This window comes from Pristiophorus japonicus, chromosome 4 (genome assembly GCF_044704955.1).
Source record: "Pristiophorus japonicus isolate sPriJap1 chromosome 4, sPriJap1.hap1, whole genome shotgun sequence".
NCBI classification, from domain to species: Eukaryota; Metazoa; Chordata; class Chondrichthyes; family Pristiophoridae; genus Pristiophorus; species Pristiophorus japonicus.
In genome coordinates, this window is record NC_091980.1 from 296,931,717 (window position 1) to 296,959,586 (window position 27,870).

The window sequence follows — 27,870 nt, forward strand, 5'->3', positions numbered from 1 at the left end:
ACATCTGTCGTTGGGAAAATGCTGAAGCAAGACATTTGGAAAAACATGATTCAATCAAGCAGAGTCATCATGGTTTTTTGAAAGGGAAATTACATTTGACAAATTTGCTGGAGTTGTTTGAGGATGTAACGAGCAGGGTGGATAAGGGGAACCAGTGGATGTGGTGTATTTGGATTTCCAGAAGGCATTTGATAAGGTGCCACTTAAAAGATTACTACACAAGATAAAAGTTCACGGGGTAGGGGGTAATATATTAGTTAGCTAATCCTCTATCCATGCTAACAGAAAACAGAGAGTCGGGATAAATGGGTCATTTTCCGGTTGGCAAACAATAACCAATGGGATGCCGCAGGGATCGGTGCGGGAGCCTCAACTATTTATAATCTATATTAATGACTTGGATGAAGGGACCAAGTGTAATGTAGCCAAGTCTGCTGACGAAACAAAGATGGGTGGGAAACCAAATTGTGAGGAGGACACAAAAAATCTGCAAAGGGACATAGACAGGCTAAGTGAGTGGGCAAAAATTTGGCAGATGTAGTATAATGTGGGTAAAAGTGAGGTTATCCACTTTGGCATGCAAAATAGAAAAGCAAATTATAATTTAAATGGAGAAAAATTGCAAAGTACTGCAGTACAGAGGGATCTGGGGGTCCTTGTGCATGAAACACAAAAAGTTAGTATGCAGTTACAGCAAGTAATCAGGAAGGCAAATGGAATGTTGGCCTTTATTGCAAGGGGAATAGAGCATAAAAGCAGAGAAGTCCTGCTACAAATGTACAGAGTATCGGTGGGGCCACACCTGGAGTACTGCGTATAATTTTTAAGGAAGGATATACTTGCTTTAGAGGTTGTTCAGAGAAGGTTCACTAGGTTGATTCCGGAGATGAGGGGTTGACTTATGAAGATAGGTTGGGCCTATAGTCATTGGAGTTCAGAAGAATGTGAGGTGATCTTATCGAAACATACAAGATACGGAGGGGGCTTGACAGGGTAGATGCAGAGAGGATATTTCCACTCAGGGGAAACTAAAACTAGGGGACATAGTCTCAGAATAAGGGGCCACCCATTTAAAACTGAGATGAGGAGGAATTTCTTCTCAGGAGGGTTCTAAATCTGTGGAATTCTCCATCCCAGAGAGCAGTGGAGACTGGGTCATTGAATATATTTAACACAGAGATAGAGATGGACATGATCTTTGAGCGATAAGGGAATAAAGGGTTATGGGGAGCGGGCAGGGAACTGGAGCTGAGTCCATGATCAGATCAGCCATGATCTTATTGAATGGCGGAGCAGGCTCGAGGAGCCAAATGGCCTACTCCTATTTCTTATGTCCTTAAGTACTCTGTGGAAATGCTCCCCCAGTGTTTATTTAAGATTGGCCTCAGTACTAAATAGAGGGATCTCGAATAGCTCAGCCTTAGTGTAGGGGTTGGTAGTATAGGGGTTATGGTACTGGACTAGCAACGCAGAGGTTACGAGTTCGATTCCCAAATTGTGAAACTGAATTAGATGATGATTTGTGGGTTTGCACAAAATAAAATTATCTTTCACGACCTCAGGACGTGCAATAAGGTGCTTCTGAAGCATGGTTACCATTGTAACGTAGGGAAACACAGCAATGAAACAAAGGACCAGATCATATGTTTTAGGATCTGCTGTGGTGTTGCAAAAACCCAACTGGTCCATGAATATACTTCAGGGAATGGAAACAGCTACCACCCTGGCCGACAAGTGCCTCTCGTCTCACAGTGCTGAGTTGGTGCTTCATGCCCTCATTAGCTGGTTAAAACAGCGAGTAACTGAGCAGAAAAATTCCAGGTTCAAGTCTAACCTGTGGTGAATTAGCTCTCTGATGGGGCCAATGTCATCAACACCTCTGAAAGGAGGGAGGGGGTGAAAAATATCTGTCCAGGGTCCCCATCCATGATTGCTATCTAGTGACCCCCCCCCCCCCCCCCCCTTAGAAGTGGGCGAGTGTGTGAATGTCAGGTGCAGGCTCTGCTGGGAGGGGTTAAACGAATATGTCAGGGGGATGGGAATCTATGCAGGGAGACAGAGGAAAGTAGAATGGGGGCAGAAGCAAAAGATAGAAAGAAGAAAAGTAAAAGTGGAGAGCAGAGAAACCCAAGGCGAAAACAAAAAGGGCCACATTACAGCAAAATTCTAAAGGGACAAAGTGTGTTAAAAAGACAAGCCTGAAGGCTCTGTGCCTCAATGAGAGAAGTATTTGTAATAAGGTGAACGAATTAACTGCGCAGATAGCTGTTAGCGGATATGATGTAATTGGCATCAAGGAGACATGGCTCCAGGGTGACCAAGGCTGGGAACTCAACATCCAGGGGTATTCAACATTCAGGAAGGATAGACAGAAAGGAAAAAGAGGCGGGGTGGCGTTGCTGGTTAAAGAGGAAATTAACGCAATAGTAAGGAGGGACATTAGCTTGGATGATGTGGAATCAGTATGGGTGGAGCTACGGAATACCAAAGGACAGAAAATGCTAATGGGAGTTGTGTACAGACCACCAAACAGTAGCAGTGAGGTTGGGGACAGCATTAAACAAGAAATTAGGGATGCGTGCGATAAAGGTACAGCAGTTATCATGGGCGACTTTAATCTACATATTGATTGGGCTAACCAAAATGGCAGCAATGCAGTGGAGGAGGATTTCCTGGAGTGTATTAGGGATGGTTTTCTAGAACAATATGTCGAGGAACCAGCTAGAGGGTTGGCCATCCTAGACTGGGTGATGTGTAATGAGAAAGGACTAATTAACAATCTTGTTGTGCGAGGCCCCTTGGGAAAGAGTGACCATAATATGGCAGAATTCTTTATCAAGATGGAGATTGACACAGTTAATTCAGAGACTAGGGTCCTGAACTTAAGGAAAGGTAACTTCGATGGTATGAGACGTGAATTGGCTAGAATAGACTAGCAAATGATACTTAGAGGGTTGACGGTGGATAGGCAATGGCAAACATTTGAAGAGCACATGGATGAACTTCAACAATTGTACATCCCTATCTGGAGTAAAAATAAAACAGGGAAGGTGGCTCAACCGTGGCCAACAAGGAAAATTAAGAATACTGTTAAATCCAAGGAAGAGGCATATAAATTGGCCAGAAAAAGCAGGTAAGGTGAGTGGGCAAACGCATGGCAGATGCAGTATAATGTGGATAAATAGGAGGTTATCCACTTTGGTGGCAAAAACATGAAGGCAGAATATTATCTGAATGGTGGCAAATTTGGAAAGGGGAGGTGCAACGAGACCTGACATCAATCGTTGAAAGTTGGCATGCAGGTACGGCAGGCGGTGAAGGTGGCAAAAGGTATGTTGGCCTTCATAGCTAGGGGATTTGAGTATAGGAGCAGGGAGGTCTTGCTGCAGTTGTACAGGGCCTTGGTGAGGCCTCACCTGGAATATTGTGTTCAGTTTTGGTCTCCTAATCTAAGGAAGGACGTTCTTGCTGTTGAGGGAATGCAGCGAAGGTTCACCAGACTGATTCCGGGGATGGCAGGATTGACATATGAGGAGAAACTGGATCGACTGGGCTTGTATTCACTGGAGTTTAGAAGGATGAGAGGGGATCATATAAAATTCTGATGGGACTGGACAGGTTAGATGCAGGAAGAATGTTCCCGATGTTGGGGAAGTCCAGAACCAGGGGTCACAGTCTAAGGATAAGGGGTAAGCCATTTAGGACTGAGATGAGGAGAAACTGGAATTTTCTACCGCAGAGAGTTGTTGATGCCAGTTCATTGGATATATTCAAGAGGGAGTTAGATATGGCCCTTACGGCTAAAGGGATCAAGGGGTATGGGGAGAAAGCAGGAAAGGGGTACTGAGGTGAATGATCAACCATGATCTTATTGAATCAAGGTGCAGGCTCGAAGGGCCGAATAGCCTACTCCTGCACCTATTTTCTATGTTTCTAATCACCTGCCTCACCATCAAGCCTTGCACATGAACCACAGCCACTTGCACTCGATACCAGAGGACGACAAGTGCCTATGGACTCGTAATCCAGCAAGGAATTAAGAGAACGGGAGAAAAAATTGGCAAGAAGCAAAAAGGAGAGAAGGAAAAACAGGATGAATTAAAAGATACTGCGAGGACTTAATTTATCTCTCAGGAATGGGGTCGGTCAAACAATAGTGGGGAGCAGCAAGGAGATTGCATCTGTGTTACATGTAACCAAATTATAAATCTAGTCTTTATATAAACGCCCAACTTGTGGTCACTACACCAAGTGGGATCACCATTATTTTCTGCACCAAACAGTGGTGAGACAGAGCACTGGAGCTGCTTGTATATTTTTTTTTGCATGTGGTCGGTTCTTGGTAGAGTGTTCCACAACTACACCCTCCACCCCCACAGGACACACTCTACAACTTCAAACCAGCTTTTCTTTTCATGACAAGTTTTAACTGAACGAGCAGCAAGTTGACTCTCGGGAGCCCCTTAATCACAGAGTAGGGCGTAGGGCAGCTCATGGGGTAGGAGCGGGGTCCCGGCGCACTGCCCTCACACACAGATGCGCCCACCCAAAGACTCGGCCGACAACTCAACATTGCTCTGATTCATCAAAACTGTAAAGTCGCCTGCTAATTCCGGTTGGTACCAGTGTGAATTCGCATGTGGTTCTTTAAGTTGCCTGCTGTTGTAAACTTCTTCCCGCAGTCGTCCTCGAGGCAGGTGTAGGGCTTCTCGCCGTTATGCGTCCTCATGTGGACCTTTAGCCTCTGGAGCACATAGAAACTCTTCCCGCATCCCTCCTTTGGGCAGGCGAAGGAGCGATCGTTCCTGTGGAAAGACTGGATTTACTTGGTGGAAGGCCTTTGACACATGGCAGACTGGTCACGAAAGTAAAAGCCCATGGGATCCAGGACAAAGTGGCAAGTTGGATCCAAAGTTGGCTCAGAGGCTGGAAGCAAAGGTTGATGGGTGTTTTTGCGACTGGAAGGCTGTTTCCAGTGGGGTTCCGCAAGGATCGGTACTAGGTCCCTTTTAGTGGTATACATCAATGATTTAGACTTAGGGGGTATGATTAAGAAGTTTGCAGATGATACTAAAATCGGCTGTGTCGTTGATAATGAAGAAGAAAGCTGTAGACTGCAGGAAGATTTCAATGAATGGTCAGGTGGGCAGAACAGTGGCAAACGGAAGTGTGAGGTAATGCATTTAGGGAGGGCTAACAAGGCAAGGAAATAAAAATTAAATGGTAGGACACTATGTCCACAGATCCCTGAAGATAGCAGGCTAGATAGATAAGGTGATTAAGGCGGCATATGGAATACTTGTATTCTATGCCTCAGCTAATAAAGGCAAGAGCAGGGAGGTTATGCTTGAATCGTATAAAACACTAGTTAGGCCACAGCTAGAGTACGGTGTGCACTTCTGGTTACCACATTAAAGGAAAGATGTGATTGCACTAGAGAGGGTACAGAGGAGATTTACGAGAATATTAGCTATGAGGAAAGATTGGATAGGCTGTGTTTGTTTTCTTTGGAACAGAGGAGGCTGTGGGGAGATCTTATTGAGGTGTACAAAATTATGAGGGGCCTAGATAGAGTGGGTAGGACGTACCTATTTCCCTTAGTAGAGGCATCAACAATCAGCGGGCATAGATTTAAAGTAATGGGGGGGGGGGGGGGGTTTAGAGGGGATTTGAGAGGAAAGGTTTTCACCCAGAGGGTGGTGGGGGTCTGGAACTCACTGCCTGAAAGGGTGGTAGAGGCAGAAACCCTCACCACATTTAAAATGTACTTGGATGTGCATTTGAAGTGCTGTAACCTACAGGGCTACGGACCAAGAGCTGGAAAGTGGGATTAGGCTGGTTAGCTCTTTGTTGGCCAGCACGGACCAAAATGGTCTCCTTCCGTCTGTAAATTTCTATCATTTTATGAAGGGAATAGACGCTAAAAACTGCACTCAGCCAGCGAATGAGGGCGATGCGGTGGCGTGGCTCACTGGCAAATCCAATGAGAGCGGTAAGATGCGGGATCGTGCCCATTTAGGTTGGGGAGAGATGCTACACGAAAGGCATGTTCACCTCCTGGTGCTTCTATACATTGTACCACACGGTAACGGCCTCAGGATGGGTCCTCCCCCTGCTCTCTTGACCTGGGGCACCACACACTACAAGGAGAGAAAATTTCCACGTAAGCTCAATCAAGGCCAAGCTTCTCTACGTGTTTAAATAGAACCCTCTAAACAACATACAAATCCATGGTTTGTTACTTGATTGGCACCCCATTCACCACCTTAAACATGCATCACCTCTACCAACTAGAAGGACATGGGCAGCAGGTGCATGGGAACACCACCAGCTCCAAGTTCCCGTCCAAGTCACAGATCATCCCAAGTTGGAAATATTTCGCTGTTCCTTCATCATCTCTGGGTCAAAATCCTGGAACTCCCTCCCTAACAGCACTGTGGGAGCACCTTCACCACACGGACTGCAGTGGTTCAAGGCGGTGGCTCACCACCACCTTCGAGGGCAATTCGGGATGGGCAATAAATGCTGGTCTTGCCAGCGATGCCCACACCACAGGAACAAATAATAAAATAATAATTTTTCAAACTCACTTGTGTGTTTTCAGGTGATACTTCAGGTGAGCATGCCAGAGAAAGGTCCTGCTACATCCTTCGTAAGAGCACTTTAGGGTCTTCTCGCTCCGCGGAGTGCAGTGTCGCAGGTCAGGGGTCACGTCTTCCTTACAGGCGGGTGCGTTGCAGCTGCTCACGGGCTCTCCTGGGGACGGACATCATACATCACAACTGCAGCCTCGGATATCTGCCCTCAGTCTAGGAGATGGGAAACGGGTAGATTTCCTCTGGCCGCTACATGTTATAAACATAACGGGAAGATTGTGGAAGTCTTAACAGTTGGTCTCCGCGCCCCTGGACTAGACTGTGAGGGGCAGCCAAAAATAAGAACAGTTGTCTATTTCCTTCCTGATATCATTGGTTGTCAAGCACTTTGGGATGTCCTGAGGTGGTGAAAGGTGCTATAGAAATGCAAGTTCTTTCTTTTATATTTTGGGGGGGGGGGGGGGGGGGGGGGAGGTGTGAAGGTTTCACTGCTGACCCTGCTGCAAAGGGTGGTGGGCAGGGAGGAGCACCAATGAACAGTGGGTGAGGAGAGAGCCGAACAGGCTCAGCGGCAATACCCTCCCCTATGGATATGCCCTTCAGGCTCAGGCGTGAAGGACTGCCCCCTCACGGGAGATAGTGGAGGGCAGCCCATACCTGGAGCAAGTCAGCATCTTCAAGTGAGATTTGTGAGGGGGGGGTGGGGGTGAACAAAACAACTGAGTGACAGCAGAAACAGAAAATGAACAAAAGAGAAGAGGAAGGCAAAAAAATGAGTAACTATTGTTATGTATGTAAACCTGTAAATACCATGTCTAACCACCAGAGGGCTTATCCCCTGGAGTCCCAAGGGATCCCACAATCCCTTGGGAGCATCTGTATATAAGGAGGCCTCACAGGCTGGAGAGGCACTCGGAGATCTGTAATAAAGGACTACGATCACACCTACTTGAGCTTACAGTATCTCGTCTGACTCTTTATCTAAGACTTAACAACTATCATGAGCGGCGCGGATATAATACGATCTGATGGGCGAGGTTAAAGTAATTAGAATTCATGATGCTGGCCGTGAAATGCAATTTCTGGGCCAATAACTATCATTGGTGTTGGGGGGGGGGGGGCGTTGGATTAAGTACCAGCATATATAGAAGAAAAGACAATAATGTTGGTACCTTTGGAATCCTTCGCCAGCTGAGCCCTGGTTGCAGCTACGAGACTGTCATGCGCCAGCTCCTGAACACGGAGGTACCACGGAACACTCCCATCTGCGTTTTCGCCGGAATTTGTCCCGCTCCCGGCATCAGGCGCCTCGGCTCGGGCCGGCACCACAGGGTCGGAGGCGGAGTGATCACCTGGAGAAAAAAAAAAACAAACTCGCATTTCTACAGCGCCTTTCACAACCTCAGGACATCGCAAAATGCTTTACAGCCAATGAAGTACTTTTGGAGTGTAGTCACTGTTGTAATGGGGGAAATGTGGCAGACAATTTGTGCACAAGCAAGCTCCCACAAACAGCAATGTGATAATGACCAGATAATCTGCTTTTACTGATGTTGTTGAGGGATAAATATTGGCCCAGGATACCGGGGATAACTCCCTTGCTCTTCTTCGAAATAGTGCCACGGGATCTTTTACGTCCACCTGGGAGAGCAGATGGGGCCTCGGTTTAACGTCTCATCCAAAAGACGGCAGTGTTCCCTCAGCACTGCACTGGGAGTGCCAGAATTTGTGATCAAGTCTCAGCACGGGAAGGGGAAGATAAAAGGGCGCAAGTGGGTACATGGCAGGGTGGTCGGCACGGAAGTGCCCAACATGTTGTGCCATGCAATGGCAGAAGCGGGTTCACACGAGGTTGAGGAGTTCCTGCTCTGAGCCATGTTGAGGCGAGGAGGCGTTCAGCAGAGATCAGGTGCATTACTTCCCCATAGCCGAGGCAGGAAATCCCTCGAAGGAGAGAGCTGCACCTCCTAGTGGCTGGTTCAGAACAGCACTGGCTGAAGCCTACGAACAAGTACCTGACCTTGCCTGGTGAATGGCTACAGCAAGACCCAAAGTGGGGGAACAAGATAAAATACTGTTTAAATAAAGTAGGGGTTCCTCCATTTACGCTGCCCCAACAGCACAGCTTAACCCCAATCTACGAACAGCACCCCAACTGCACCGATACAACATTCGGTCTTCCTGCACCAACCATCCTTTCTCAGTGAAACTATTCTCATTGAGGAATCCACTTCTGAACTGACTGACTGACTACTGAAGGAGTTGTTTGGTGCTGTTCCCCAAAGCCCCTTGGTGATGGTAACGCATGCGGGGGCAGTAGCATCGCAGGTCCTGTCAGCCCTCCGGCACCCAGCCCAAGTCCCTATACTTAACGCACGAGCCCATGCAGCGATTTTGAGGAAGCTATTGGACCGCTGGGGGCATCAAATGATCTTGCATTCACCCAATGGGATGACTAGATGGTGATCAGGGGCTCAAATCATGGCCCTGGGGGACTGGGGGCAACTGCAGCATGCCTGGTACTGGCCTGACTACAATCAGACTGGGGGGGTCAAACGAGATGCCTTCCGGGTCTACATTTACCCACTGCGGGAGCTTGCTCAGACCTCTCAGATTTTAACGTTGCTGCATTTCGCCTGGGCTTTCCCATTCATGTCCATACAGCCCCAGGCACTGCAAAAAGTAATTAAACCTCAACTAGAGTCACAAACCACCACCCATTAACTCAGTGGGTAAACTGCACCACCCAATAATGGCACGAAGCCACACAAGCCAGGCTGTCCACGACTCAATTCCCAGCCTTTGCTGAGTCAGCTAATCCCAGCACCTCGGGTTGGGTGCGAGTGGAGATAGAAATTCTCCAGCAATGCCCGCGCCACCCCCCCCTCCCCCACCCCACCCCGCCGCCCGAATTTTCTATGTTTCTGAGATCCCCTCTCATCCTTCTAAACTCCAGTAAATACAGGCCCAGTCGATCCAGTCTCTCCTCATATGTCAGTACTGCCATCCCTGGAATCAGTCTGGTGAACCTTCGCTGCACTCCCTCAATAGCAAGAATGTTCTTCCTCAGATTAGGAGACCAAAACTGAACACAATATTCCAGGTGAGGCCTCACCAAGGCCCTGTACAACTGCACTAAGACCTCCCTGCTCCTATACTCAAATCCTCTAGCTATGAAGGCCAACATACCATTTGCCGCCTTCACCGCCTGCTGTACCTGTATGCCAACTTTCAATGACTGATGAACCATGACACCCAGGTCTCGTTGCAACTCTCCTTTTCCTAATCTGCCACCATTCAGATAATATTCTGTCTTCGCGTTTTTGCCCCCAAAGTCGATAACCTCACATTTATCCACTGCATCTTCCATGCATTTGCCCACTCACCTAACCTGTCCAAGTCACCCTGCAGCCTCCTAGTGTCCCCCTCACAGCCCACACCGCCACCCAGTTTAGTGCCATCTACAAACTTGGAATTACAATTCCTTCATCCAAATCATTGATGTATATTGTATTGAGCTGGGGTCCCAGCACTGAGCCCTGCGGTACTCCACTAGTCACTGCCTGCCATTCTGAAAAAGGCCCGTTTATCTCAACTCTCTGCTTCCTGGTCTGCCAACCAGTTCTCTATCCACCTCAGTATATTACTCCCAATACTACGTGCTTTGATTTTGCACACCAATCTCTTGTGTGGGACCTTGTCAAAAGCCTTTTGACAGTCCAAAAACACCACATCCACTGGTTCTCCCTTGTCCACTCTACTAGTTACATCCTCAAAAAATTCGAGAAGATTTGTCAAGCATGATTTCCCCTTCATAAATCCATGCTGACTTGGACCGATCCTGTCACTGCTTTTCAAATGCGCTGCTATTTCATCCTTAATAATTGATTCCAACATTTTCCCCACTACTGATGTTAGGCTAACCGGTCTATAATTACCCGCTTTCTCGCTCCCTCCCTTTTTAAAAAGTGGTGTTACATTAGCTACCCTCCAGTCCATAGGAACTGATTATGAGTCGATAAGGACTGTTGAAAAATGATCACTAATGCATCCACTATTTCTAGGGCCACTTCCTTAAGTACTCTGGGATGCAGACTATCAGGCCCCGGGGATTTATCGGCCTTCAATTTCCCAACATAATTTCCCGCCTAATAAGGATATCCTTCAGTTCCTCCTTCTCACTAGACCCTCAGTCCCCTAGTACTTCCAGAAAGTTATTTGTATCTTCCTTCGTGAAGACAGAACCAAAGTATTTGTTCAATTGGTCTGCTATTTCTTTGTTCCCCATTATAAATTTACCTGAATCCAAGTGCAAGGGACCTACGTTTGTCTTCACTAATCTTTTTCTCTTCACATATCTATAGAAGCTTTTGCAGTAAGTTTTTATGTTCCCGGCAAGCTTCTTCTCGTACTCTATTTTCCCCCTCTTAATTAAACCCTTTGTCCTCCTCTGCTGAATTCTAAATTTCTCCCAGTCCTCAGGTTTGTTGCTTTTTCTGGCCAATTTAAATGCCTCTTCCTTGGATTTAACACTATTCTTAGTTTCCCTTGTTAGCCACAGTTGAGCCACCTTCCCAGTTTTATTTTTACTCTAGACAGGGATGTACAATTGCTGAAGTTCATCCATGTGATCTTTAAATGTTTGCCATTGCCTATCCACCATCAACCCTTTAAGTATCATTTGCCAGTCTATTCTAGCCAATTCACGCCTCAAAACCATCGAAGTTACCTTTACTTAAGTTCAGGACACTAGTTTCTGAATTAACTGTGTCACTCTCGATCTTAATAAAGAATTGTACCATGTTATGGTCACTCTTCCCCAAGGGGCCTCGCACAACAAGATTGCTAATTAGTCCTTTCTCATTACACATCACCCAGTCTAGGATGGTCAGCTCCCTAGCTGGTTCCTCGACATATTGGTCTAGAAAACTATTCCAGTACACTCCAGGAAATCCTCCTCCGCCGTATTGCTACCACTTTGGTTAGCCCAGTCAATATGTAGATTAAAGTCACCCATGATAACTGCTGTAGCATTGTACTCCAAAGACAATCAATATAAGCTTCATCCGTTCCATAGGGCCCGAACTTGGTCAAAGCCAAGGTCCGCCCAAAGGACCGCCAAGAGACTAGGTGGTACTCTGCCAAAGAAATTCCTCTGAGAGAGATGGCAGTACCGCCTGGCGGCAAAATAACTGCTTACGCCATCAATCTGGGCGGCAGCGGACGGGAGCTCCCAATCTCGGCGGCAAATGTGATCCTCGTCAAAGTGCCGCCGAGGATTGAGTCGGGCCCAGGGAGGGAAAGACCTAAAAATAAAAATCTTTAAAAAAAACACTGGAACACCTTCAGGGGACCCCATAAAGATAAATTTCTGGAAAATAATTTTGAAAGATTTTCACTAACCTTTTTTTGCAGGTCTTCTTACTTATCGTCAGGGTTAGACCTGCCTCCACACAGCGGTCCTTCCCCCTGCTGCCGCCGACTCCCGCCCGCACCAATATGGCAGCTCGGTGGGCGGGAGGTCACTTACGCGACTTGGCCGTTAGCGGGCAGTCCCTGGCAGTACTCCCCTCCCACCGGCTCCAGTCCTGGAGTAGTCGGTCACCGAGAGGAGAGCAGCGAAAAAAAACTTGGCAGCAGTCGGCGGTAAGGCCACCAATTTCGGGCCCTTAGTACCTGTATTACATAGTATTATCTGCACAGAAACAGGCCATGCAGTCCAACAGGTCCATGCCGGTGTTTATGCTCCACACGAGCCTCCTCCCACCCTTCAACATACAATTATATTCCTTCCTCCCGTGTTTATCCGGCTTCCCATTAAAGGCACCTATACTATTTGCCTCAACTATTTCTTGTGCTAACGAGTTCCACATTCTAACCACTCTCTAAGAAGTTTCTCCTGAATAAACTATTGGATTCATTAATTGCTGTTTTACATTTATGGCCCCTAGTTCTGGTCTCCTCCGTAAGTGGAAACATCTTTTCAAAGTCTACCCTAACAAACCTTTTCATAATCCCCATCAGGTCTTCTCTTTTCTAGAGCAAAGAGCCTCATCTCATTCAATCTTTCCCGATACTTATCACCCCTCTGTTCCAGGATCATTCTAGCAAATCTTTTTTGCACCTTCTCCAGTGCCTCTATATCCTTTGTATAATACAGAGACCAGAACTGTTCACAGTACTCCAAGTGTGGTCTAACCAATGTTCTATACAAGTTTAACATCACTTCTCTGCTTTTGAATTCGATCCCTCTAGAAATGAAGCCCAGTGCTTCATTTGTTTTTGTTTTTTTAATGGCCTTATTAACCTGTGGCATTACTTTTGAGTGATTTGTGTATCTGTACCCCAAGTCCCTTCATTCCTCTACATTTAGACACTTATTTTCCAAGGAGTATTTGGCCTCATTCTTCCTACCAAAACGTACTATCTCACACTTATCTATATTGAAGTTAATTTGTCAATTACACATCCATTCTGCAAGTTTATTAATGCCTTCTGTATTGTGCCATAATCCTAAGTATTACACCCCCCCACACCACCTCACCAAATTTGGCGTCATCCGCAAATTTCGAAATTGTATTTTCGATTCCAGAGTCCAAATGATTTATGTAAATTGTGATTTACATTGTAATGCACCGATCCTCGTGGAACACCACTTCTCACCTTTTTCCAATCTGAGTAACTACCTTTAACCCCTACTCTTGGTTTTCTGTTTTGTAGCCAGCTTGCTCTCCAGCTTTGGGGGGGGGGGGGGGGGGGGGTTAAAAGTTTAGTGGAGATTTTGAGTCGCGTTGAATTGTGATTAAACGTCCAACTTCCAATCTATTTTGCAAGTCTTTCCATCCTTGGACCACATATCCTTGTCTCTTGTGCTCTTTCGCTATCTTCCCTTGCCCTCATATCTTTCACTCGTTTGTCTGCTCCCCTCCAAAATCAGTCCTTTCACTTCTATCAAACTGGCCGTTTTATTCAGAGAGGCCACAGATGGTCTGGTGCAATAAGAAATAGGAACAGGAGTAGGCCATACAACCTCTCGAGCCTGCTCCACCATTTAATAAGATCATGGCTGATCTGATCATGGACTCAGCTCCACTTCCCCACCCGCTCCCCATAACCCCTCATCCCCCCCATCGCTCAACAAACTGTCTATTTCGGTCTTAAATTTATTTAATGTCCCAGCTTCCACAGCTCTCTGAGGCAGTGAATTCTACAGATTCACAACCCTCTGAAATGAGGAGAAATTTTTTCTTCTCAGTTCTAAATGGGCGGCCCCTTAATCCAAGATCATGCCCTCTAGTTCTAGTTTCCCCATCAACGGAAACATCCTCTCTGCATCCACCTTGTCAACCCCCCTCATAATCTTAATACGTTTCGATAAGGTTACCTCTCATTCTTCTGAATTCCAATGAGTAGAGGCCCAACCTACTCAACCTTTCATGTCAACCCCCTCATCCCCAGGATCTACCTAGTAAACCTTCTCTGAACTGCCTCCAAAGTATATCCTTTTGTAAATATGGAAACCAAAACTGCACGCAGTATTCCAGGTGAGTCCTTACCAATACCCTGTACAGCTGCAACAAGACTGCCCAGCTTTTATACTCCATCCCCTTTGCAATAAAGGCCAAGATATCATTGGCCTTCCTGATCACTTGCTATCCCTGCATACTATCCTTTTGTGCGTTTGGCACATGGTTAGGTTGGACTATAGGAAGCATTGGCTCAAAGCCAACAGTGGGCATCCAAAGTGGAACACCAAACCGTTGCCTATCACTGGCATCGTCACTGGAATAAGCACAACTTTGAAAAAAATATACAATTATATTATCTGTTGCTTAATAGAGTCTCTCCCACCCCCACTTCAGAGAAGTTTCTGTTCCACTTACCAAAGGTTAAGGATTGGTTATCGGACGCGTTCTCACTGGCTTTGGTTGGAGGCAAACATTGGACAGCACAGTGTTCTGGCTCCTCGAACCCTTCTCCTAAGGGTATAAAAGTATTCTGGACAAACTGTACCAGCAACTGTAAACAAAACAGGTCAGGTCATCAGCTTCTCGATCCAAACACACGACATTTCAATGGCAATGTCACCGTCAACGGGTGGTATAATAGGAATAAAATTAAGACGAGACTGATTGAAAAGTTACTTTATGTCATAGCCACGAACTTATTTGAAGCCATCTCTCATTTACAGTCACGGTGGGTTTATGTCTCACTGCACGATAAAGGCGTTAGCAGTGTCACCTCGGAGTCAGAAGGTTGTGGGTTCAAGCCCCACTCTCCAGAGTAAGTTGGATGGTGGATGAATGTGGTTTGGTTCACTATATCAAACATCCAATGCGGACACAATGGGCCGAACGGCCTCTTTCTGTGCTGTACAATTCTATGATATCAAACACTGCAGAGGTTGTGGTAAACAGGGAGTGCGAGAATGTCACTTTAGACTTTGGCGAGGTCAGTCCTGATGCGGTGAGAAATTGAAGAGGTCGAGAGCAGGGCGGGGGGGGGGAGGTGGGGGGTGCTGTGGGGGTAGAGGAAGGGGGGGTAGCAGAAGAAGCAGATGCTGCATAAATAAGAACATAAGAAATAGGAGCAGGAGTAGGCCATACGGCCCCTCGAGTCTGCTCCGCCATTAAATACAATCATGACTGATCCGATCATGGACACAGATCCACTTCCCTGCCCACTCTCCATAACCCCTTATCAGTTAAGGAACTGTCTATTTCTGTCTTAAATTTATTCAATGTTCCAGCTTCCACAGCTCTCTGAGGCAGCGAATGCCACAGATTTACAACCCTCAGAACAAATTTCTCCTCATCTCAGTTTTAAATGGACGGCCCCTTATTCTAAGATTATGCCCCCTAGTTCTAGTCTCCCCCATCAGTGGAAACATCCTCTCTGCATCCACCTTGTCAAGCCCCCTCATAATCTTATACGTTTCAATAAGATCACCTCTCATTCTTCTGAATTCCAATGAGTAGAGGCCCAACCTTCCCTCATAAGTCAATCCCCTCATCTCCGGAATCAACCAGTGAACCTTCTCTGAACTGCCTCCAAAGCAAGTATATCCTTTCGTAAATATGGAAACCAAAACTGCACGCAGTATTCCAGGTGTGGCCTCACCAATACCCTGTACAACTGTAGCAAGACTTCCTGTTTTTATGCCCCATCCCCTTTGCCATAAAGGCCAAGATTCTATTGGCCTTCCTCATCACTTGCTGTACCTGCATACTATCCTTTTGTGTTTCATGCACCAGCTTTACTGCAGCAATTTGCAATTTTTCTCCATTTAAATAACTTGCTCTTCGATTTTTTTCTTCTAAAGTGCATGACCTCACACTTTCCAACATTATATTCCATCTGCCAAATTTTTGCCCACTCACTTAGCCTGTCTATGTCCTTTTGCAGGTTTGTTGTGTCCTCCTCACACTTGCTTTTCCTCCCATCTTTGTATCGTCAGCAAACTTGGCAATATTAAACTCTGTCCCTTCATCCAAGTCGTTAATATAGATTATAAATAGTTGGGGTCCTAGCACTGATCCTTGCGGCACCCCACTAGTTACTGATTGCCAACCCGAGAATGAACCATTTATCCCGACTTTCTGGCTAACTAACAGAAAACAATCGCCTATCTATGCTAATATATTACCCCCATGAACTTTTATTTTGGTCTCAGGATTACAAAGAAATCCATAAGCTCTTCGTGGTGGAGTTAACTGGGGAGCAGGGGGCAGAAAGGGGTTTGGAGAGGTAGATTCCCCTTGCCTTCTAACAACAACTTGCATTTATATAGCGCCTTTAACGTAGAAAAACGTCCCACGGCACTTCACAAGAACATTACTCCAGGATCAGTCTGGAATTTTGATTGGTAGTGGTAGTAGGAGTACGATTCGGCTGAAGAGAGTGGACATGGTAATGCTCAACATGGTAAGGCCAAATCTGGCAACAAATGATTAGATCAGTGGTCTGCGTCTTGCATTTGAATTTGTGTCAGTCGTGGCTCAGTGGGTAGCACTTTCGCCTCGGAGTCAGAAGGTTGTGGGGTCAAGTCCCACTCCAGAGACTTGAGCACATAATCCATGCAGACACTGCAGTGCAGTGCTGAGGGAGTGCTGCACTGTCGGAGGTGCCGTCTTTCGGATGAAACGTAAAATCGATGCCCAGTCTTCCCTCTCGGGCGGACATAAAAGATCCCATGGCATTATTTGATGAAGAGCGAGGGAATTCTCCTCGGTGTCCTGGCCAATATTTATCCCTTGATTATCTGGTCATTGTCATAGTGCTGTTTGCGGGAGCTTGCTGTGCGCAAATTGACTGCCACGTTTCCTACATTACAACTGTGAACACACTTGAAAAAAGTACTTCATTGTAAAGTGCTTTGGGAGATCCCGAGATAGTGAATGGCGCTATATTAACTCAAGTCTTAAGAGGAAAAAGATTGCCTTTTATCCTAGCTCTCAGAAACATGCAAAGAATTACTTTGAAGTGTAGTCACTGTTGTTCTGTAGGCAAACGAAGCAACAGGCAGGGTCTCATTCCCTGCTCTAGAAGAGGTCTATATGTGGGGTCACTGGGTAAAGATAGGATCAGGTCTATCTGTAATAGCCCCAGCATTCCAGCAGCCTGCCGACACTCACTGTCTTAGCTATGCAGGAAGAAAGAAAGATTTGGATTTCTATAGCTCCTTTCTTGACCTCAGGATGTATTAAGTACTTTTTGAAATCTAGCCACGATTATAATGTAGGGAAAGGCAGCAGCCAATTTGTGCACAGCAAGCTCCCACAAACAACAATGTGATAAATGACCAGATAATGTTTTTTTTTAAATTAACGTTGGCTGAGGGGATAAATATTGGCCGGGACACTGGAGAGAACTCCCCTGCTCTTTTTCGATATAGTGCCGCAGGATCTTTTACGTCCACCTCAAAGATCCGGACAAGAGTCACCTCGTCCCAAAGACCTCGAAAGAGGGAATGACAAATCTGTCAAGTGGTTTTCATTGCACAATCCATTAAATATAAACTGCAACTGTAACCTTGAGTCAATAAATTAAAAAGGTGCTGCAACTCACCTCAGGCCTGGATTCCAGTTCATCTGACAACATAGATTCAGTCTCGGATTTCTGTAAAAAAAAAAGCCCACAATCTTTTTTTAGTGCTTTAAGAATAAAAATGATGGTTCCTTCGATGGGTCAGCACGTTCAATCACTGAGCTACGCAGAGCAGGCAGCTAACAGGTTTAATCCTTGGTCTGTGTCGAGTTAGAGAGAGTTTCATTAGGGGGCTCTGCAATTGACCTCAGCACCCTGGGTTAGGGAAAGGTTGGGGGGGGGGGGGGAGGGGAGGGAAAAAAGGTCAGGCCGGACTCCCAATCCTGACCCCTATCCTGTTACACCTGCTGGAAGTGTTTGGGTAAGGGTGGGGTGGGGGAGAAGGATGACTGGAAGGACATGATCACGATGTCTCTTCAGCCAGTGGCTCAGTGGGTAGCACTCTCGCCTCCAGGTCAGAAGGTTGTGGGGGTTCAAGTCCCACTCCAGGGACTTGAGCACAAAAAAAAAAATCCACATCCAGTGCAGTGCTGAGGGAGTGCTGCACTGTCGCAGGTGCCGTCTTTCGGATGAGATGTTAAACAGAGGCCCCGTCTTCTCTCAGGTGAAAGATCCCATGGCGTTATTTCGAAGAGTTGGGGAGTTACACCTGGTGTCCTGAGCCAATGTTTAACCCTCCATCAACATCACTAGAACAGACTATCTGGTCATTATCACATTGCTGTTTGTGGGAGCTTGCTGTGTGTAAATTGGCTGCTGCGTTTCCCACATTACAACAGTGACTGCAACTGCTAAAGTTGAGCTAAAGACTTGTGCTCCAGAACTAGCCGTGTCTCTAGCCAAGCTGTTCCAGTACAGCTATAATACTGGCATCTATCCGACAATGTGGAAAACTGCCCAGGTATGTCCTGTCCACAAAAAGCAGGACAAATCCAATCCGGCCAATTACCTCTCAATCATCAGCAAAGTGATGGAAGGCATCGTCGACAGTGCCATCATGCAGCACCTACTCACCAATGCCCAAATTGGGTTCCACCAGGACCACTCGGCTCCAGACCTTATTACAGCCTTGGTCCAAACATGGACAAAAGAGCTTAATTCCAGAGGTGAGGCGAGAGTAACTGCCCTCGACATCAAGGCAGCATTTGATCAAGTGTGGCATCAAGGAGTAAAACTGAAGTCAATGGGAATCAGGGGGAAAACTCTCCACTGCCTGGAGTCATACCTAGCACAAAGGAAGATGGTTGTGGTTGTTGGAGGTCAATCATCACAGCCCCAAGACATCGCGACAGGAGTTCCTCAGGGCAGTGTCCTAGGCCCAACCATCTTCAGCTGCTTTATCAATGACCTTCCTTCCATCACAAAGTCAGAAGTGGGGATGTTCGCTGATGACTGCACAGTGTTCAGTTCCATTCGCAACTCCTCAGATAATGGAGCAGTCCATGCCTGCATATAGCAAGACCTGGACAACATCCAGGCTTGGGCTGATAAGTGGCAAGTAACATTCTCGCCACACAAGTGCAATGACTATCTCCAACAAGCGAGGTTCTAACCACTGCCCCTTAACATTTAACGGCATTACCATCACCGAATCCCCCACCATCATCCTGGGGTTACCATTGACCAGAAACTTAACTGGACCAGCCACATAAATACTGTGGCAACAAGAGCAGAGCAAAGGCTGGGTATTCCGTGGCGAGTGTCTCACCTCCTGACTCCCCAAAGCCTTACAACCATCTACAAGGCATAAGTCAGGAGTGTGATGGAATACTCTCCACTTGCCTGGATGAGTGCAGCTCCAACAACACTCAATAAGCTCGACACCATCCAGGTCAAAGCAGCCCACTTGATTGGCATCCCATCCACCGCCTAAAACATCCACTCCCTCCACTACCGGCGCACCGTGACTGCAGTGTGTACCATCTACAAGATGTACTGCAGCAACTCGCCAAGGCTTCTTCGACAGCACCTCCCAAACCCGCGACCTCTACCACCTAGAAGGACAAGGGCAGCAAGCACATGGGAACACCACCACCTCCACCTTCCCCTCCAAGTCACTCACCATCCTGATTTGGAAGCATATTGCCGTTCCTTCATCGTCACTGGGTCAAAATCCTGGAACTCCCTCCCTAACAGCACTGTGGGAGTACCACCACCACACGGACTGCAGCAGTTCAAGAAGCGGCTCACCACCATCTTCTCAAGGGCAATTAGGGATGGACAATGAATGCTAGCCTTGCCAGCGATGTCCACATCCCGTGAATGAATTTTTTTTTTAATTCAAAAGTACTTCATTAGCTGTAAAGTGCTTCGGGACGTCGAGTGGTCATAAAAGCGCTATATAAATGTGAGTCTTTTTTCTTTGGTCGATCTAGTCTGTACTAGTTTCGGCCACTCTTGACAATGATCTCATTGAATGGCAGAACAGACTCGAGGGGCTCAATGGCCTACTCCTGTTCCTGTGTTCCCATCTGGATCTTGCGTGCTTCATTTTTGGTGGATGTAAAATATCCCATGTCAGTATTTCAAAGAAGAGCAGGGGAGTTATCCCCAGTGTCCTGGCCAATATTTATCTCTCAATCATCATAACAAAAGCAGATTATCCGGCCATTATCACATTGCTGTTTGTGGGAGCTTGCTGTGCACAAATTGGCTGCCACGTTTCCAACATTACAACAGTGACTACACTCCAAAAGTACTTCATTGGCTGTTAAGCGCTTTGGTCGTGAAAGGCGTTTTATAAATCCAAGTCTTTCTTTTACCTTTCTTTACTTGAAAAGCCTGACAACACTCACCGACAAGGCACACACAAGCATAATGACCTCTTGGGAGAGGTAGCGCAGAAGATGATGGAACTGTATCCCACTAAGGATTGGTATCAGCCATGGCTCAGTGGCACACAGTCCTCTGCTCAAATGCCGAGTCACTCAGAACTAGAAAGGAGCGCCCCAGGGCAATTCTCTCTCCTCAGTGCTTCCCTGGATTCTGCTGGAGACATGCTCCTACCTCGCCCCACCCCCACAAGGCCCCAGGCTTTGGAACTCCCTCCCTAAACCTCTCCGCCTCTCTACCTCGCTCTCCTCCTTTAAAACGCTCGTTAAAACCCTCATCTCCCCTCAGCCTTGATGACCGATGGCAAAAAGCTTGGAAGAACTGCGACATACAGAATTGATTCCTTAAGAGGACCCCACTGTACAACCTGTCGGATCAAACCTTCCTCGCAAACAATGGACAACCATCAACCGCCTCACAACTGGTCATGGTAGATGCTGCCACCTTCTCTAAGATTAAAGCATCCCCATCATGGGACTGTGGAGCTCCTCATCAGACCCTGGAGCACATCATTGAGCACTGCCCTCACAGGAAATTCTCAGGCAGCTTGCAAGATAGCCACGCTGTTACACCGGAAGCTTTGGTCTGGATATCTGACTTAGGTGTTGACATTTGATTTGCTACTACTATACGAAAGAAGACCACGTCCTCATGTGGCTCGGTTTCAAATTTTGTTTAACAACGCTCCTGTAAAGCGCCTTGCGATGTTAAAGGGGTTATATAAATGCAAGCAGTTGTCGTGGTTAAAAGGGAACATTTCCAAACGCAAGCCTGTGTTCCACCGCTCTGTGGCAATAAACGCTGGAGATCCCACTGGCCAGTGTTACAACTCTTGTCACCAAGGGATTGGTGCATTTTGTTCTCGGGTAGATCCCTGTGATTTTCCCTTCGCCGTTCCAAATGTTGGGTGTTCCCTACAAAGGAATGGTTGGCGGATCTGTGGATTCTTGTAATGTGTCCTGACAACAACTTGAATTCATATAGTATCTTTAACGTATTTTGATGTCCCAAGGCACTAAAATATAGCACATATCAAATTCACATATGGGATCATAGAATCATATGGCCTCCTTCTGTGCTATTCGGCCCATTGTGCCTGTGCCAGCTCTATTAAAGAGCTACACATTAGTCCCACTCCCCTGCTCTTCCCCCATAGCCCTACAATTTTTTCTTTTCAAATATTTCCCTGGCCAATATTTATCCCTCAATCAACATCGCTAAAACAGATTATTTGGTCAATATCACATTGCTGTTTGTGGGAGCTTGCTGTGCACAAATCGGCTGCCGCGTTTCCAACATTACAACAGTGACTACACTTCACTGGCTCTAAAGTGCTTTGGGACGTTCGGTGGTCATGAAAGGCGCTGCCGTGTTCTGTGCCATCTAAAATCACACCTTTTTGGATTCAGCAATCTTTCAATGGCATCTTTTACCTCAATCATATGAGAAGATGTTTTCTTTGGTGAGGCTTCTTTGCATTAACACTCTCTACTGATCTTCATGCGCTTCCTGGAATATCCTCGCTGAAAAATAAGAAAAACTAATTAGAAATCTCCAAACAAACCAAATGTAGCTTAATTGGGCTTCACTTGTGCTAATTAAAGGCGAGGGAAGTCAATGCCAGGGACAGAACACTTTCCTTTTCAGACACCCAATGTCAGCATCAAGCACTCTACTCCCAGGTCAGGTGTAGCCCGGTCACTGTACTCTACCCTAAACAATTTGCTTCAACCCCACTCTCGGAAAAACACCCTCTCTGCTGCATCGCTGTGGCAACTTCCCCCAAACCAGCCATCCCCAAGCACCTGCATCAGCTGTGGTTCAGGTTAGTAGCTGTCTCGTCTGTCAGAAGGCTGTGGGTTTATCGGGAATGGTAACATAGTGGTTATATTACTGGACCAGTAATCCAGAGGCCTAGACTAATGATCCGGAGATGTGCGTTCAAATCCCACTACGGCAGCTGGGGGGAATTTAAATTCAGTTAATTAAATAAATCTGGAATAAAAAAAAGTAATGGTGACCACGAAACTGCCGGATTGTCGTAAAAAACGATCTGGTTCACTAATGTCCTTTAGGGAAGGAAATCTGTTGTCCTTACCCGGTCTGGCCTATATGTGACTCCAGATCCACAGCAATGTGGTTTGACTCTTAACTGCCCTCTGTTGTACCAAACTACTACAAGAAGAACAGCCCACATCTCTTTTTAAAAAATAAATAAAAAACAAGCCCCTCTCCAGAACTTGAGCACATAATCCAGGCTGCCAATCCTAGTGCAGTACTGAGGGAGTGCTGCACTGTCAGAGGTGCCGTCTCTCCTTGCAGGTGGATGTAAGCAATCCCATGGTACTATTCGAAGAACAGTAGGGGAGTTTCCTGGCCAATAGTTATACCCTCAACCGACATCACCAAAACAGATTATCTGGTCATTATCCCACTGCTGTTTTGTGGGATCTTGCTGTGCACAAATTGGCTGCTACGTCTCCGACATTACAACAGTGACTACACTTTGAAAATAATTGATTGCCCCAAGGCGCTGCACAGCCATTCTTCTTCTCCTCCTCCTCTTCTTGAGGACAATCAAGGCACGGTGTGAACACCGGTTCTTTCTTTGAATTCAAAATAAATTAACCACAATTACCAAAAATGATCTCTGACAATCCCAGGTTCCAGTCAGTTCGGAGTTTACTGATCGGAACAAGGGCAAACTAGTGGACTACAATTAGCCTCAGCATACCTGTAGCTAGGGAATGCAGGAGGGGGTGGGGGCAATGGGAGATCAGGCAAGGGTCCCACTCCGGTCACTGTCCTACAGCCTGTAGGAGAATACGTGGATATTGGCGACGACAGGATAGGGGCTAGATTATGATGCATTCACCTCCCCCACAACACCAAAGATCCTGCTGACACTCAGTGTTAAGGGTCACACTTGAATAATGGTCACTTAGCGAGGAACCGTGCCCCCACCAATATCCCCTGGGGGGGGGGGGGGAAGAAGAGAAAGAGGGGGAAAGTTCGCAGGAATAAGACAGACAAATGGCTTTAAATAAATAAAAGCTTTGAATCGTGAGGCTTTTTGATCTGGTTTTTCGCTCTTCCAGGAGACTACATGGTACCCAAGGGAGCGGAGAGTTACTTGATCTGCTGCATAAGGTAGGACAACTGTACGGATCAAGCTACGTGGACCAGATGCTCTATTCCTGACCTTACATTTTTCATCCCAATTAACTCCACCATTTAAAAGAATCTGACAGCATAGAAGGATACCATTTGACCCATCCTGTCTGTGCCAGCGCTTTCAAAGAGCTGTGCAATTAGGCCCACACCCTGTTCTTTCGCCCTTTTGAAAGTTACTATTGAATCTGCTTCCACCTTTCTTCCACAGACTAATGGGACTGATGGTAGACAAGTCCCCTGGTCCTGATGAAATGCATCCCAGGGTATTAAAAGAGATGGCGGAAGTTATAGCAGATGCAGTCGTTATAATCTACCAAAATTCTCTGGACTCTGGGGAGGTACCAGCGGATTGGAGAGCAGCTAATGTAACGCCTCTGTTTAAAAAGGGGGGGCAGGCAAAAGGCAGGTAACTATAGGCCGATTAATTTAACATCTGTAGTGGGGAAAATGCTTGAAACTATCATTAAGGAAGAAATAGCGGGACATCTGGATAGGAATAGTGCAATCAAGCAGACGCAGCATGGATTCATGAAAGGGAAATCATGTTTAACTAACTTACTGGAATTCTTTGAGGATATAACGAGCATGGTGGATAGAGGTGTACCGATGGATGTGGTGTATTTAGATTTCCAAAAGGCATTCGATAAGGTGCCACACAAAAGGTTACTGCAGAAGATAAAGGTACGCGGAGTCAGAGGAAATGTATTAGCATGGATAGAGAATTGGCTGGCTAACAGAAAGCAGAGAGTCGGGATAAATGGGTCCTTTTCCGGTTGGAAATCAGTAGTTAGTGGTGTGCCACAGGGATCAGTACTGGGACCACAACTGTTTACAATATACATAGATGACCTAGAAGAGGGGACAGATTGTAGTGCAACAAAATTTGCAGATGACACTAAGATTAGTGGGAAAGCAGGTTGTGTAGAGGACTCAGAGAGGCTGTAAGGAGATTTGGATAGGTTAAGCGAATGGGCTACGGTTTGGCAGATGGAATACAATGCCGGAAAGTGTGAGGTCATCCACCTTGGGAAAAAAAACAGTAAAAGGGATTATTATTTGAATGGGGAGAAATTACAACATGCTGTGGTGCAGAGGGACCTGGGGGTCCGCATGAAACTCTTTTAGAGTTTATCTGTAAAACAAAACATTAAACCGTGCCACCCGACCTGGGTGACACACCAGACATTTACAAGGCCCTTTTTTTCCTTTTTTTGTTTTTTTTGTGTTTTTCTTTTTTTTTGGGCACTAAAATCACAATTTTTCCCCAGTGCCCCCTATAAAAGGGAAGGGGGACACTAAAAGCACCGGCAATTAAAACAAATTAAACTTTAAAACGTAAAATCAAATTAAAATTTGGTTGCCGGGCGTGATGATGCACTCCAGTCCCTCCGGTGCCCACCTCTCCCAAAAGGTTAGTTTGCAGGTGCAGCAGGTAATCAAGAAGGCGAATGGAATGTTGGCCTTCATTGTGAAAGGGACGGAGTACAAAAGCAGGGAGGTGTTGCTGCAACTGTATAAGGTATTGGTAAGGCCGCACCTGGAGTACTGAGTGCCGTTTTGGTCACCTTACTGAAGGAAGGATATATTAGCTTTGGAAGGGGTACAGAGACGATTCACTAGGCTGATTCGAGAAATGAGGGGGTTACCTTATGATGATAGATTGAGTAGACTGGGTCTTTACTCGTTGGAGTTCAGAAGGATGAGGGGTGATCTTATAGAAACATTTAAAATCATGAAAGGGATAGACAAGATAGAGGCAGAGAGGTTGTTTCCACTGGTCGGGGAGACTAAAACTAGGGGGCACAGCCTCAAAATACAGAGGAGCCAATTTAAAACCGAGTTGAGAAAGAATTTCTTCTCCCAGAGGGTTGTGAATCTGTGGAATTCTCTGCCCAAGGAAGCAGTTGAGGCTGGCTCATTGAATGTTTTCAAGTCAAAGATAGATAGATTTTTAAGCAATAAGGGAATTAAGGGTTACGGGGAGAGGGCGGGTAAGTGGAGCTGAGTCCACGACCAGATCAGCCATGATCTTATTGAATGGCGGAGCAGGCTCGAGGGGCTAGATGGCCTACTCCTGTTCCTAATTCTTATGTTCTTTTGTTCTTTCTTGGAGTGAATAGCAGATCATTCTTATCGCCCCTCTGGTTCTTTTGCCAATTATCTTAAATCTGTATTATGATTATCAACCCACCTGTCAGCTCCCTATTTATTTCTGAGAACCTCTATTAAATCTCCCCTTAACCTTTGTTGGTCTAAATGAGAGCAATCTCAGCATCTCTAGTCTCTCCACAAAATTGAAGACCCTGGTACCATTCTACTAACCCTAAAAATCTCTGCTTTCACCCCACTCGAAGACTACACTTGGTGCTACCTCCTCGAGTCTCGTCACCGAGAGCATGCAAAAATCAAGCGCAGGCAGTGGAAGGAGTGTGCGGCAAACCATTCCCATCCACCCCTTCCCTCAACGACTATCTGCCCCACCGGTGCCAGAGTCTGTGGTTCTCGTATTGGACTGTACAGCCACCAAACGAACTCATGTTAAGAGTGGAAGCAAGTTTTCCTCGATTCCGAGGGACTGCTTATGATGACAACTTTTGAAGTGTAGTCACTGTGGTAATGTAGGAAATGCGGCAGCTAATTTGCGCACAGCAAGCTTCCACAAACAGCAATATAATGACCAGATAAAAGGTAAAATGAAAGACTTGCATTTATATAGCACCTTTCACGACCACCAGACGTCCCAAAGCACTTTACAGCCAATGAAGTACTTTTTGAAGTGTAGTCACTGTTGAAATGTAGGAAATCGGTTTTGTTATAAACATAGAAACATTGAAAATAGGTGCAGGAGTAGGCCATTTGGCCCTTCGAGCCTGCACCACTATTCAATAAAATCATGGCTGATCATTCCCTCAGTACCCCTTTCCTGCTTTCTCTCCATACCCCTTGATCCCTTTAGCCATCAGGGCCACATCTAACTCCCTCTTGAATACATCCAACGAACTGGCATCAACAACTTATGCTGATTGAGGGAGAAATATTGGCCGGGACACCAGTGATAACGCCCCTGCGCTTCTTCGAAATAGTGCCGCGGGATCTCTTACATCCACTTGAGGGGGCAGACAGGGGACTCGGCTGAACGTCTCATCCGAAAGACGGCACCTCTGACAATGCAGCACTCCCACAGCAGTGTGCGCGTGGATTATTTTGTGCTCAAGTCGCTGGAGGGAGACTTGAAGCCACAACCTTCATGACTCGGAGGCGAGAGGGAGGGAAAATGCTACCCCCACTGAGCCACCTGGAAAAGTGCAGGTGTTTGAGGGGCAACTAATTCCATTTGGGGAAAATTAAATATTGCTTTTACACACACAGCTGTATATAATCCCATTTGTTGATGCTCATGGAGTAGGTGCTGTGGATTAAAATGCTAGCACTGCAGGAAGAAGGTCAGAACAGACTCACAGAGACAGAAACACAGCGAGGGGTAGCGGAGCCTCCTGAGGCAGGGCCTTCCGCGTCCCCTCCTCCTCTTCCCATGGCCCCGGGGCTAACTTCCCGCAGTCATCACCGCCTCGCCTGGCCTGGCCTGGACCAACCCGGCCCGACCTCTCAACCGATGTCTGAAGCGGCGGCACGAACGCACCTTGCCGCCCCCCCCACCCACCCCCCGAGCGGTAGCGGGGACCAACGCGCCTGCGCCAATTGCTGCTCCCGTGCCTGTGTCGTTGCTCGCGCTGTTGCGCCTGCGTCGATTGCCGCTGCTGTCGCACTTGCGCCTGCGCCGATTGCCGTCGTTCTTGAGCCTGTGCTCGTTGCTCTCACTGTTGCGCCTGCGCGCGCGCGCGCGCGGCTGCAAAGCCTCCGCTGCATTCCAGTACTGGCTCCCCCGGGCTCACGGCAAGCCGAGTAGTACAAGCCGCACGTTCACCACACACTTGTCGAAACGCGTTTTCTTTTTTTCCCCACCCACCACTATTTCTTAAAGCGAGTGGAGCGAGAGAGAAAAAAAAACCCCAAGAGAGTGGTTCTGATTAACCAGATTTAATAGTAACTTTCAAAAAGGGAATTGGATAAATATTTGAAAGGGGGGGGGGGGAATTGCAGGGCTATGGGGAAAGTGGGACTAAAAGCTCTTTCAAAGAGCCAGCACATGCATGATGGGCTGAATAGAAACATACTATAAATGGCTGATCCTCTATCTCATCACCATATTCCCACTTTTTCC

At 46.7% G+C, this 27,870-nt stretch overlaps 1 protein-coding gene across 5 annotated transcripts in view; it reads right to left on the reverse strand.

The window, feature by feature from the left end:
* Positions 1 to 27,326, reverse strand: part of LOC139263471 (zinc finger protein 410-like) — a 40,935-nt gene extending 13,609 nt beyond the window's left edge. For 2 of the 5 annotated variants that reach the window (XM_070879607.1, XM_070879605.1), the window contains exons 1-7: positions 27,108 to 27,325; positions 21,908 to 21,997; positions 17,664 to 17,714; positions 14,480 to 14,615; positions 7,769 to 7,948; positions 6,591 to 6,756; positions 4,624 to 4,805 (exon numbers count right to left, since the gene is read on the reverse strand). In XM_070879607.1, the coding sequence (XP_070735708.1) occupies positions 4,624 to 4,805; positions 6,591 to 6,756; positions 7,769 to 7,948; positions 14,480 to 14,615; positions 17,664 to 17,714; positions 21,908 to 21,916 (724 nt within the window). In that variant the 5' untranslated portion in view covers positions 21,917 to 21,997; positions 27,108 to 27,325. Of the gene's footprint in view, positions 1 to 4,623; positions 4,806 to 6,590; positions 6,757 to 7,768; positions 7,949 to 14,479; positions 14,616 to 17,663; positions 17,715 to 21,907; positions 21,998 to 26,367; positions 26,434 to 27,107 lie in introns of all 5 variants that reach the window. The other 3 variants (XM_070879606.1, XM_070879610.1, XM_070879609.1) reach the window with 3 other exon arrangements.
* Between the last annotated feature and the right edge of the window lie 544 nt (positions 27,327 to 27,870).